The following is a 14,008-nucleotide window of genomic DNA, read 5'->3' on the forward strand; positions in this document are numbered from 1 at the left end:
ATGCAGCCGTCTCCACCTTGGCGGGATGTTTTGAGGGTGCTGTTGTGCAGCCTGAAGGCTGATCATGCTTCCTGCCACCACGCCTGGTCTCACAAGAGAACCCAGCCTCTTCAGAGTGAGAATCTGCCATCATCGCCCTGTTTCAATGCCCTTCCTGCCCAGGGTGTTACCAGCAAAGGAGGCTGTTGCTCCACCAATTAAGACTCCATTCTTCATAGCTGCTACCTTGGTCCCTGCCCAAAGTCTACTCACTTTCCTTCCCTTTCCTTGGGTAGCTACCTCCATTCCACTTCTTCCTATTTCCTGCCTGCCTGACCTAGAAAGCCGACACAAGAATCCTCCTCCACATTTGTATCCTCCTCCTTATTTTTGCTAGCATGCCTCAAAACTCTCACTTGACAGTATTTTAATACAGTGGATCCTCAGGTTATGGCGGGGATCCATTCCAGAGGCCCTGCCACAACCCAAAAATGGTGCACATCAAAGGGCCGCGTCTGCCCATGCGCAATTTAGCACTTCTACGCATGCGCCAAACCCAGAAGTAACCCATTCCGGTACTTCCGGGTTTGCTGCGGACATCCGCCAAAGCGGACGCAAGCGGAGACGGACGCAGAACAAGGTTTGATTGTATCCAAAATATTCAGCCAAGCTTTATTTGGAATTATTTTTAATTGAGTGATAGTTTCCTCTGGTTTTCTTTAATATTTGCTAAAACAGTATTTGGGTCTACTACATCTCTTGTTTGTGTCGATCATTCTGTGGACCAACATTGGTATCAATATTCTCAACAGAGGTAGCGCCACCTATGCTTCCTACTATCAAACCCCCCTATGATTAATGCCCTCAAAAGACATGGGGGGTTACAAAAGTCAGCACATAAATATTCATAAGCTTGGTTGTATTTTGGGGAGGGAAAGGAAGGAAGAGTTCAATTGGTTTTCCTTCTTTCCCTCTCAAAAAGAAAAAACATTAAGCTTTCCAGTAATGTAATTTAGCAATTTGCTGCATTTTAATCATTGCATATAAGTGTATAAGGTAATTATATATAATATGCCTAATTGATACAGCGCAAACCTCCCACCACCACCAGAGGTTCAATATGGGATGCAGAATAGGACTGAATGCAAAGACTGAGGGCAGGCTGGGAAAAGGTGGTAATTAGAGCAAGGAATGAAAGAGCTGTGTATTATAATTAGATGAAGAGAAGCATGCAAAGCTATGGGCTCAATTTGGCAGCTCCCCACGTGGGCGGCTTAATATGAATTTTTTTGGCAGCACAAAAGCTCCCAATGGTGCGGATTTTGAAGCCAGTTGTCCTCCTCCTGAATACTCCATGTTATACCCTGCCCCATGAATTCATGTTCCAGTGCAAGGGCAGATAAGGGAAAGTAGTGCAGATTTCAAACTTATTGCACCATGACAGCTGACCAAGGACTCCAGGCTTTGGGCAAAAAACTGCAAGGGCCAGGAAACTAGACTCATAAGAGACTCAGGTGGACTAAAACTAGTTCACTCCTCAGTGATTCCTCAAGTTTAGAAGGGAACAGTCAGCCCCTAGGACTGGCAGGCCATCTGCGTTTGCCTGATCAACAGAGCAATGGATTCTTCTTGTGGCATTTCTGATTCCAGCTTCCATTCATCCAGCTTAGTGCACTGACCTTCAGAGTGTCTAGCAATAGATGTGGCTGCTCCCAACCACACTCTGGCCTCGGAGGAACCAAAAGCTGCTACTTCTCAGAAATACGGCACCAGCAACATCCAAAACCACCTCACCTGCAGCTAACCATTTTGGGTGGCAGAGAAAGGACACACATAACTAAAAGTAGAATGGCCCTAGGTTAATTTTAACTCTGCCCCAAAGGTAAATGCAAAGTAGCTTTATAAATACACAACTAGCTGGCCACATTCTCCAATACTGTTGCAGAATACCAAGGCACACTTGAAAAAGCTAAAATATGGAAGAATTGAGGGAGATCTTTTGTTAATCCATCACCTGTCATTTAACTCATTTATCAATCAATTATATTTATAAAACTGCACAATACCACAGCCTCAATATTTACCCCTTTAAAACACATGGAAGTATGATATAATTTATAATTCAGCATAAGCTACAACACAGTGATGGGTCATTTGCTATTAGAATAATATCCCCCCTTTTTCCCATATCAAATCTTTATTACAGCCTTAATAAGATACTCCATTGATTAAAACTGGTTCCTACTGATTAATCAACCCAAACTTTAGTTGGTTAAGCCACCGAATAAATTCTTGCATATGTAATAGGGGAAGGGAACTGACATGAACAAAGATTTTATTGTGAAGGGACTATTTTTAAGGCATGGAAGGGCACTCATGTAGAAATGAGTGCAATGTCCTGATGCATAAATATCTCCTGCCAGTGGCTGTTAACACCAACTCTGCCTCTGTTATTGCACAGCATGACTTCCAAACTGGTGGAGTTCGTAACTCTCTTCACTCCTACTATTCCCTGAGGTACTCTAAGATTATCACTACCAGGGTCGAAGAGTCTATAAAAAGGATGAAGGGAGCTTGGAAAATTCCACAGAGGTAGAACCAGAGAAGGAGAGTCACGGAATCATCATTAACAAGCATTTCTGACAAAAGGCAGCCAGCTGCACCAGTCTTTTTTTCTTGAAATCGAAGAGCTCCCCCTGCTGACTTATGGCATCCTTATTATTTGCAATAGCAAGAATGGTGGTCTGTGTTGGTCTCACAGAAATTAGGATCACTGAAATAGTTTCATATTGCTCCAGCCTGGAGCTTAAACCTGGAGAGGGAGGGACCAGTGGTACAGTGCATAGTATGCAAATAGCAGTTGGGGGGGGGGACCCATCTTGACCTGAAATCATGGACAGCTGCTGTCAGGCGAGTAGGAAAATCTAGGTGAAATGGGGAAATAGCCCGACCCTCATTTGCAGTATTCTTTAATTAGAAAGGCAACATTTAAAAGGTGGAGACAATGTCCTTTTTTATTTATTCGTTCCACTACATCCCAACTACTTAGTCCCCCAAAGAGGCTCGTAATGAATTAAGACAAAAACTGAAGCACTCATATGATAAACCAATAAGATGCATAAAGTAAGAGATTGTGTAAAAGTGAAGGATCAAAACTCGAAAGGTCAGACAAAAGAAAAAAGTTTCAACTCCCTTTCTCAAAGGGCATGGATCTAATGAGTTTCCTTTTGGGAAGGAATTCCATGACGCTGGAACTTCCATTGACTCCTGGTTCACACATACTGCTAAGCCAAACAAGTTGTCCCATAGGCGATCAAACAAACCACAGCTTGTTTCTACCTTAATTAATTGTAGCCTTAGGTGCAAACCAGGCATAAAAAAGGCACAACTTTCTGGTAGATGGCAAGTCTTGTCTCCTGCGGTGTATGGAATCCATGCAGGATAGTGGATTCTAATCCAGTTTTTTAAATAGAGCAAGTCAACATCTACAGAGCGAGTCAACACCTTAACCAGAAGCTGCATTCAGCTTAAAAGCAGCTCTGTTCTGCTTTCTATGCCATGTTAACATGCATGCAGTACAATCCTATCTTCAATGGGGCTTGCTCCCTAGTAGGAGAGTATATGTTTGAAGCCCTAAAGGCACTTGCGAAACAAAGCAAAAAGCTGCAAGCCTCTAGACAAGGCTCTGAAACTGTGTGTGAGCAAGCCCTGGCTCAGAAATACATGTAACGCTGGGTGATTTCTCTACACTTAGGTTACCATACAGTTGATAAAAAGCAGCTGGAAGCATGAACTGACTCCGGAAAAACAATCAGTTTGATTTTGTATCATAATTATGTTTGGAGTTTTACTGACATCCTATTGAGAAATATAAAGGCACCTGATGACGCATAGTCTAGTGGGAAATATGCATGTGTAAACCAGCTCTGCAAACAACGTTATAAACACACGTTGTAATGGTGGTTTCCACCTGCGTGGATAGGAACCAACTTGCTGTGCTTTATGCTTTTCATTAAGCAGGGTCTGGGGGCTATTTGTACTAAGCAACTTGATTCATCAGAGGCCAAAACGTCCACCTACCACATCCCTCAGTCAAACTCCTGATGCCCGCTGAGTCACCTTCATCACCAAGCCCTGCTTCAGTGGCAGGGGGTCAGCTTATGGGAATCTCATTAATGAATGCAGATCTATGCTGCAACAGCTTTAGAGGAAGAGCTGGCTGTCCTTGGCAAAGACGTACCCTGGAAGCATGTGTGAAGCTGGCTTTTCTTTCTTTTTTTTAATCAATCTCAGGAGGACAGAGTTTCAAATCAGAAATCCCAAGCCCTCCTGCATTGGCCAGAAGAGGTTTCAACTAATCTCTGTTAATAAATCTTTGCCCAGAAAGCCCAACTGCTTTTGGCCTTAATACAAAAGCAACATCTGCTAGAGTGGTCTTCTGATTACAGAACCCCCACCAGGAAGCAGGATTAGTCTTCTCTTATCAAAACTGCACGGGCTCAGAGGGTATTCTCAGACCTCCCTTTAATGCTGGACTAAGTAGCACTGAATCCAGCCAAGTATTAACGCTGCATTTGCTAGTGGGCTTCTGTTCTGTTTCCACCTGACAGTTCTGTGCAAAGGCAATCAATCCTAGCCTATTCCTGAATGGAATAGGCTCTAACCGCAGTGCATGGAATATAATCCATTCAGCTGAATTTATATAAAGAAACAGTAAACATTCACATGAGCAATAAATGCTGAAAAAAGCAAAGTAATCCAATTGGCACATTCTACAGATTGGAGAAGGGGAGGAAGTCAGAAAAGAAAAGGGTTGGTCAGATGCAGAGCGCAGACTATGCAAAGGAAGCCAGAATACTTTCTTCATACCCAGAGGCAGATCTTGGAATACAATTCCACTACTAAATCAGTTTGATGTCTTTTTCACAGAGGAAGAGCCCAATGTCTTCATGCCCCTTTGTAAACCATGCCATCCAACTGGCAACAGATAGAAACACAAATGCTCAATTCACCTTGGTGTAAGCCTGCAAGGAGAGTCTGGTGCTACAGCGCCCAACCAGGGAACACAGTGAAGTAAGGTAAAGGTAAAGGGACCCCTGACCATTAGGTCCAGTCGTGACCGACTCTGGGGTTGCGGCGCTCATCTCGCTTTATTGGCCGCTTCCAGGTCATGTGGCCAGCATGACTAAGCCACTTCTGGCGAACCAGAGCAGCGCACGGAAACGCCGTTTACCTTCCCGCCGGAACGGTAACTATTTATCTATTTGCACTTTGAGGTGCTTTCGAACTGCTAGGTTGGCAGGAGCAGGGACCGAGCAACAGGAGCTCACCCTGTTGCGGGGATTCAAACCGCCGACCTTCTGATCAGCAAGTCCTAGGCTCTGTGGTTTAACCCACAGCGCCACCTGCATCCCTCACACACAGTGAAGTACAATTTACCAAAAAGGCTGATGATCTCAAAGCAGTCTCAGTACCCCTCATAAAACTACAATTCCCAGGCTATTTTATTCTATTTTACTTATTTTAGTGAGGGGGAGGAGAGCTACGACAGTAAAATGAGACTTAAGCCAATTGAAATTGGTGTTGTACATGTACCATCAAGTGCAAACCATTCCAGTGGCAGGATTTTGGTTCACAACAAATAGTATTTTCCCTGTCCTGCATACAGAACACAAATATAGGAAGTTGCCATACAGAAGGGCAAACTATTTGTCAATTGAGCCCCTTATCATTAACTCTGACCAGCAGCATCTCTCCAGAGTCTCAGGGAAGGGAAGACTTTCCCATCAACTGCTACCAGATCCTTTTAACAAGATGCACTAGGGAGTGAATCTTGGACTTTCTGCATACAAAGCAGGTGCTCTATCATTGAGTTATGGTCCCTCTGCTTTCTGGAGGCTTTTATATTGTGCTCCTGTTTTACAAGGTGCCAACCATTCTGCCTTTGCTACTCCTGAAGGATATTAATGTAGAGAAAAAGACAAAGGGTTACAAAATCCCTTTGTGTATTCGCAATGGATGGGGAACGGCAGAGCCATCAGGATAAAAAGAGAGGTGCAAGGAGGAGCAAATTGACTGGAAGGTCTAGCTGCAACTCAGAATAGATTTCAACCACCACACCCTCCACTTTGAATAAATCACTACGTGAGAATTATATTGCTACTATTAACATTATTAATTTCATTTGTAAAGGCACCTACTACAAAAAGGCTCAAGGCCACCTACAATACAAAAAACCAACAAAATAATTAAAAGCAAACACTCAAAATGATCATAAACTAATTCTAAAAGAAACAGACAGAAACTCAATCCTCTCATCACATATACAAGCCAGCTAAAACAACCATAAGAGTAACAGCGAAGTTAACAATCAAATGCCTGGGAGAAGAGGCAAATCTTCAATTGATGTCAAAAAGATGTAAATGCAACGTTCTAGTGCCACTTATGCTAGTCCAACGGGGGAAGAACTTTGCTAAGGGTTGCCTTTACCTCTGTAGATCTGAAAACTAATGAAACAGAGAAAAATTAAAGTAGGAAAAATATACCCCTTTCCTGCTAGAGGTCTGTCTTAGAGCTTTGTCAGAAGCTCAGCTCCCAGCCCCATTAGTATGCTAAAATCAAACCACTGAAAATATAGCTGTGTCTAAAGAACCAAGAGAACTTCTAGCTTTGGAACTGGCACCACCTAGCGGAGGCCAGGAAGCAAATAAAGCAAGATTTTTTGAGCTTTCAAAAATGAAGAGATGAGCTGTGAGGGTGTACAATAAATCAATCTCTAAGTTAAAGTGTGCTTCAGAAACAAAAAGGTGCCCCTGGAAGAGGTATGTCTTTTGGACTAAATGTGAAAAATCCTGAGGCCATGTTTTGTTTTTTATTTAAAACAACAACAACTGCACCATGACACCAAAGCCCTAGTTGGATTAGTCCATTCCTAGGCGGAAGGCAATGAAGACTGCAAAATGGTCTCATTAACTGGGGTCTGAGCCATGCTCCTGGCACCTCTTGCACACCCTCAGGCACTGTCATCCTGGAGACCAGTAGTGCCAGTGGGAAATCATACTGCAGAAAATAATCTCGTTACAGTGCTCTGTCAGACAACAGCTTTCCAGTGACATTTCAGATCCACTTTGCCTGGAAATGTCAGTATTTATAAGTTGCATCACTAATCTCAGGAAAGTACACTTTTGGGACATCCATCAAGTTGCCACGCATTAAATGCAATTAAAAAAGCATGCACCCAGGAATCAGAAGGCTGCCTCTTCCCTGACAGCTCTTTTCCACATCAACAGTAGCATATATGGACATAAAGGTAAAGGTAAAGGTACCCCTGCCCGTACGGGCCAGTCTTGACAGACTCTCTGGGGTTGTGCGCCCATCTCACTCAAGAGGCCAGGGGCCAGCGCTGTCCGGAGACACTTCCGGGTCACGTGGCCAGCGTGACAAAGCTGCATCTGGCGAGCCAGAGCCGCACACGGAAACGCCGTTTACCTTCCCGCCGGTAAGCGGTCCCTATTTATCTACTTGCACCCGGAGGTGCTTTCGAACTGCTAGGTTGGCAGGCGCTGGGACCGAGCAGCGGGAGCGCACCCCGCCGCAGGGATTCGAACCGCCGACCTTTCGATCGGCAAGTCCTAGGCGCTGAGGCTTTAACCCACAGCGCCACCTGCGTCCCCATTTACATACCATTTACTAATAAAGCTACAGCGGAAGCAAAACTCCCAGCCCGTATGCTGCTACATAGGAAAGGCCTGCCCATTTCTCAACTTAACAGGTTCTGACCGTTGCAGATTTCCCCCCAAAGGGCACAGTGTGCCAAGGGTATGACAAGACATGACACACTCACGCTCTGCATCACTGCAGCAGGAGTTTGCCAAACAGGAGATTACCAGAAACTGCCTGATTTGCATATTCCTATATTTGCCTGATATTATGTTTTCCTGGGTGAAGGAGCAGAATTTTAGGTTTTTGGAGTCACATCACAAGGAGGCTTTCTCAGCTGCTGTATGTGATTGGATTCTGTCCCTTACTCTGCAGACACTTTCAGGTGACACGCCCATTCTCTGGATGATCTCTGTGCAAAGGGTGAGGTTTCACCAGGACACTGGACTACATAGCCCTGCCATGTACCAGGAGACTGAACCACTCAGCTATGGCCCTTCCAGCTTTGGTAGGTAATGTTGCCTTGGTTCAAAGCTTGTGGTTCCTTGGTACAGAGCATCCAGGGGTAGGATTTGAGCGCAAAGAAGCTTCCCTGGAATGCCAGCCCTGCTAGTGGTCCTGCTCTGGACCCAGATGGCTCTGTGGTCTCTTTTGTAATGCTAAATACCCACCCACAACATACTCACCAAGATTTGGGCTCTCCAAAATGCAGGTAGTTGATGCTGTAAAGATCCATGTCCTCTGTATGCCAAGCAAATGTGGTTTTCCACATCCCAAAGTAGAGGTAGGGGGTGTTCACGCCTTCGATGATAATTCCACACTGATGTTCCACCATATCTAGTAGAGTGTTCAGATTCCCAATATTCCACTGTTCCACATCCTATAGGAGGAGAAAGAAGCCACTCTCAGGAGGGAAAGCAAGACCTCCTTTTGCTTCAGGACAGAGAGGCTGCTGGCTGCCACATCCACATGCAATGTCTTAAGCAGTGGCGTAGTGTAGGGGGTGCAGGGGGGGCCAGCCGCACCGGGCGCAACATCTGGGGGGGCGCACTCGCCGCCTCCAGAGTCGCCGAAGAGCCTCGGGCGCAGGCTGTAACAGAGCCCCATGTCTCGCGGAACCGACGAGCTGTGCGCGCGTCCGGGCTGAAGGCGTCCGGCAGGCAGTGGCTCTCAGTGCTTGCCGTGGAGGGCGCGCCACGCAGCCCCTCCTCACAGCCCCGCCGCCGCTGCCGCTGCAGCTGCTGGGCCATGTTGCATTTTCCTCGCCCTCCTCCTCCGGGCAAGCGGCGTCGTTTGGGCGGCAGCGCCAGCGGCAACTCGCCTCAGATCACCTGACACGGACCCGCCGCCACCACCGTGGCTACCTTACCATAAATACCCCAGCCCAAGCAGCAGCAAGAAGAAGCTGGCAGCGGCGGCAGGTTAGGGGTTAGGGGGCGCAAATTACTTTTCTTGGCCCAGGTGCTGACAACCCACGCTACGCCGCTGGTCTTAAGGAAACACATGTGGCAAGAGCAGGGTACCTGCAGCCATTACCAACAGCAGGGGTATGGGACACGCAATGGTCTACTGAGCAGCAGGTCTGAGGGAAAGAACTGGCATACCCACACACACACACCATCAAACAGGTACAAAAACTCCCCTCTGCAACATGAATTACTCTCCACCAATGTTAAGGAGTGATCTGATTCACGAAGGGGGGAAGGGTGACAATGGAAGTTGGAAGAGGGAGACAAATCATGACTGAAACCTGCTCTAAGTATAATGCACGTATGGCTATATCCACCGAGTTCTGCTTAAGGGTCACCTTAAGCCAGTCACAGCTCCTAACTAAGGAATCACAAGAAATGCAGTACTTTTGAAAGAAGCCAGAAATCCCTGCACAAAAGGTTCTCAGCACTTCCATTTAATTAGAATTGATATTAGAAACTGATCTGGGTCTGCAGAGTGGACACACACTCATCTCATCTCATTGTCGCTTACTGCATCATAAAGGGAACCGCTGATATCTGCTCCATAAATAGGAGACACAAAAGTCAGATTCTTCCAGTATTTGCGTTCCAAGTCATCAAAATCTTGGTGCCGGGGGGTACAGTACCTGGTAAATGAAATAGAAGAGGAAGCAAAAGATTAGACATGGGAATCCCACTTAATCTCACATGCTTGTACTTCACACAGCTGATCACTTTTATAAGGAATGTGCTTCTATGTAGGGAACAGCATGCAAACTACACAGCTGCAGCCACACGACACACATATACGTGTGGAGGAGCTTTAAATCGCTGGAGCTGGCACATAGGGTTGAAAGTGTGCATGACTTTCCTGCAGAAAAGCAATTTCTATGTAAAGATTTATTCCACCTGACAAGCCACATCAGGGCAACTAGACTACTGGGGAGCCTCTCCCTCCCCCCCCCCCAATGTGGCTTAGCCAGTTACCTTAAAAGCACCAGAATTGTGGTAGCTGATGACTGCAGCCAGCAAAACACACAAACACACACACACACACACACAGAAAATTTAGGTTACCCCTCTTTGCTCAACAGCAGGGCCATGCAGCCTTTTATGCCCAGTCCCATATTAAGAACCATGCGGGAAAGGTGCTTTAGCCATGTGTACTCCAGAATGCACCTGTGGTAATCACTTTATCTGATGCACCTCCCCTTTCTCTGATTCCTCCTGAAGCTGCCCTCATTCTTCAAACCCCATTAGACTTCCTTCCTTTCCTCCTGTTCATTCCCTACTTATTTTCTCTGGCTTTCAAACTGCTTTCTCTTCCTTTCTATGTAATTTCAGAGCAACTGAGACAATATTTTATATTATTTTCAAAAAAGCATTTCCCCTTTTTTGTATAGCTTGGGTAGCATATGTTTTCCCCCAGATAGCTAAGAACAAATTGTTGAGATTCTGCTGTATCTGCACGCATTTGTAGAGAGAAATTACTTCAGCTTGCTTTCCAGAACAGCAGGAGGGCAATCCCATCAAACCCCAGTGGGGCTTCCTTTGAGTAGACCTCAGTAGGACTGAGAAGTCTAATCTAAAGTAGCCATAGTAGAAATTGAAGGAAGGAAAGTCTTTATTCCAGATTAGTTAATCCAGAGTACTTTTGTCTCTGGCTCTGACCATAGCAGGCATGCAGCTTCTTAGAGATTATCCCTGAGAGTGTGGCCCTTGACAGAAAAAGACTGTCCATCTCTGCCGTAAAAATGTGTAGGCTCAAACCCTATAAAAAGGACAGGAAGGTGCATCACAGAGGAAACTAAACATGGCCAACACCCAGGCTGCCTCTATCAATACTAAATAAGAAAGTGCTTCTCTCACTGTTAAATCATTGTCCATTTTAAAACAAACACCATAATGGTCCTAACATGTACATACTTCTCACTATTGGCCAAGTGACGATAATCTCCAACCAGCATTGGTTTCTTCTGAATATTATACTGGGTGAAGAGTCCCGACTGCCCAGTCACCACCTGTTGGATGGGAGCGGGGATGACCATGCTGTCAATGTCGTCATAGCTCCTGCGTGGCTGCCACTCCTTGGGAGGAATCACCTTGAAAGCAGGTGGGAAAGCACATGTCAAGATCTCACTACTAAAAGGCACAAGGATTACAGTAACATAATTATTTTTGTCATTGAAACAGCAGCCAGGATTATCTTGGCTTCACTACTTCTTCAGTTCGGAGGAAGCTCCTTTACTATTATTATAATACTATACTAATATCATCAGTTGTAGAGCTAGTATACTTGGCATCCTGGTCAAGTCACTGGTCAAATATCAACTGAGAGTCAATTGATCACATATTGGTCAAATATTCAATGAAGCTAAGAATGCCACTGCATACACAGTCAGCTATTTATTTCATTATGGTGCCACTACTAGAAAGGGCAGGAGTCAAGGTTATTTGAATCCATTCCTACATCAGTCAGCTGCAAACCTAGCAGATGAGCAAAGTTTCTGCTGCCTATGAGTTATAACTGCAGTAGGAACAGGAGCAGTCGTCAACAGCAAAGGTCACTGCCTGCAATTCCTTGTGACTCCAACTTATTTGCTACAGGAACCAGGTGGTGCCAGTTCTATAACTGTAGGCTGATTGTGGTCTTCTAAGATAAAAGCCAAGACAAGTAGTTGCTCTGCAATAAATGATTCACATTTAAGACAAATTGAACCTAAAATTGGTTATAATAGCGAGAGAGGGAGGGAGGGAGTGCTACTGCAAAGCAATGAAATTAATGAATTCAATTTTTCTTAATTTCACTTAATTCATTTTTACTTTATTGTTCTTACGTATCAAATTTGTTGATAAGGCTTTCAAAACATCTGACCACTCTTTGACAGTATATTTGGTCAGCTGACCAAATTTTTTTTTGGCAAATGCCCAACCCTAGATGTAGGGTCCTTCTGAGCAGAAACTGCTAGCATGAATATCCCTATCAAAGGCAGTATTCTCAACGCTCCCTCACTCAATGCAAGAGAACATGGAAGAGTCACATTTTGGCTGGAGATAAAGGAGGCATCAAAGTACCTCGAGGGGCATTCTTGGAATTAAAAAAGTGACTCCCCACTGGCAACTTATTAAGCCTGAGCATCTTATTTAACAGCAATTAAACTGCCTTGCTTATATTGGCTTCTCCACCCAATCTCAGTTCACATATCCCTTCCTTCCTTGTCCTTTGTCACACCAACTCCAACCAATATTGAGAGGACTGTTTTTTTGTCTTATGTTGGCACCTTGAAAAGGGCAAGAAGCTTTCTGATTGTACAACACAGCCTATTTGTAGGATACTGATAAGCTGCTGCTACACACAGTGCAACTCAACTAAGAAAACTAACCATCTGTTTCACCGTGATCAAGGAGCCCATGCTGAGTCTAGTGGAGACCAGCTAACTGGAATATATCCAAGGAAGTCCTGGGAAACTGAACAATGCAGAAAACAACAACAGCAGAGCAAAATTAAATGGCACCTGGCCAGGCTGAATTAGGAAATTACTGCCTACAAACCTCTGGATTAAAAAGGCTGAAGTTTACTTCCTTTCTTAGGCAGGCAAGGACCTACAGCCCAGGTGGGGCTCACTAGCTCAGGGAGAAGGCGTGTCATTCCTCAGCTGGAATACGCTCAGAACAAGCATGCTATGTGCTTCATGTTTTGCACAGAGAGAAAAAAAGTGTCCCAGGTTCCAAAGATTTGGAGGGGGAAATGGAATTCAATGTGGGCACCCTTGCTACAGTGGTGCCCCGCAAGACGAACGCCTAGCAAGACGGAAAACCCGCTAGACGAAAGGGTTTTCCGTTTTGGAGGCGCTTCGCAAAATGAATTTCCCTATGGGCTTGCTTCGCAAGACAAAAATGTCTTGCGAGTTCCTGCGGGTTTTTTCCCCTCCCCCCCCTTTTTCTAAGCAGCTAAGCCGCTTATCAGCTGATCCGCTAAGCTGATAAGCCGCTAAAAGCCACTAAAAGCCGCTAAACCGCTAATAGCACTAATCCGCTAAGCTGTCAATGGGCTTGCTTCGCAAGACGAAAAAACCGCTATATGAAGAGCCTCACGGAATGGATTAATTTCGTCTTGCGAGGCACCACTGTATTCCTAATTCACACCTAAAATAGTAACACTCCCCCTGCCCCTATTCTCCAGAAGAAAGCCCTTTTGCTATCTGCCTAAAAAGGTAGTTAAGACACAATAATTAAGCACCCAGCAAAGCAAAAAGCCTCATACAATAGAAGAGGAAAACCTCATTGTACCTGCCACCTACAACTGGCTGATAGCTAGTTAGAATAATCTACCTCCAAGGAAGCAAACCTAGTGAAATTCATTAGTACACTTGACTGGACAAGGACACATGACCTGGAAAGCTTTCAACAACACTCCTTTACCCTGTGAATCTGTAATAAAATTAGTAATTGACCTGCTTCAATGAGGACCTTGTGTTTCCTGACTCAACTCACTCCTTGCTGAAGCTGTTTTGTTCTGCTGAATGTCCCCTGCGTCAGTGGCGTAGCGTGGGAGTTGCAGGGGGGGCCGGCCGCACCGGGCGCAACATTTGGGGGGGAGCGCGCTCACACTCACAGTGCTAAAATCCACAGGTTAGGGGGCGCAAATTACTTGCCTTGCCCCGGGTGCTGACAACCCACGCTACGCCACTGCCCTGCGTGTGTTTTTGTGCCAGGTTGTGGCAAATAAGGCTCAACTATGCGGAGACAACTTTCTTGATGCTCCAACACACTTAAATGCCCATGTTGAAAATATTAAAGAGAAAGCAATTATATAAATAGAAACTAAGCCTTTTCCAGCTAGATTTTCCACTTCCCCACTCCCACGCCTTCCTCAGGGCCACCACTTTTTAACATTAGTCAGGGGCGAAACTAAGCTT

At 45.2% G+C, this 14,008-nt stretch overlaps 1 protein-coding gene across 4 annotated transcripts in view; it reads right to left on the reverse strand.

Moving 5' to 3' along the window:
• The window catches only part of KDM4B (lysine demethylase 4B), a 183,642-nt gene that overhangs the window by 139,765 nt on the left and 29,869 nt on the right, over positions 1-14,008 (reverse strand). For 3 of the 4 annotated variants that reach the window (XR_014559696.1, XM_083720236.1, XM_083720238.1), the window contains exons 3-5: positions 11,016-11,191; positions 9,622-9,736; positions 8,325-8,518 (exon numbers count right to left, since the gene is read on the reverse strand). Coding sequence is in view for 3 of the 4 variants with exons in the window: in XM_083720236.1 (XP_083576362.1) it covers positions 8,325-8,518; positions 9,622-9,736; positions 11,016-11,191 (485 nt within the window). In the remaining variant the exon portion in view is untranslated. Of the gene's footprint in view, positions 1-8,324; positions 8,519-9,621; positions 9,737-11,015; positions 11,192-13,543; positions 13,598-14,008 lie in introns of those variants that run through there. The other variant, XM_083720237.1, reaches the window with a different exon arrangement.

The sequence above is a fragment of the Podarcis gaigeae genome (genome assembly GCF_964106915.1).
Source record: "Podarcis gaigeae genome assembly, chromosome: 18".
Classification (NCBI taxonomy): Eukaryota; Metazoa; Chordata; class Lepidosauria; order Squamata; family Lacertidae; genus Podarcis; species Podarcis gaigeae.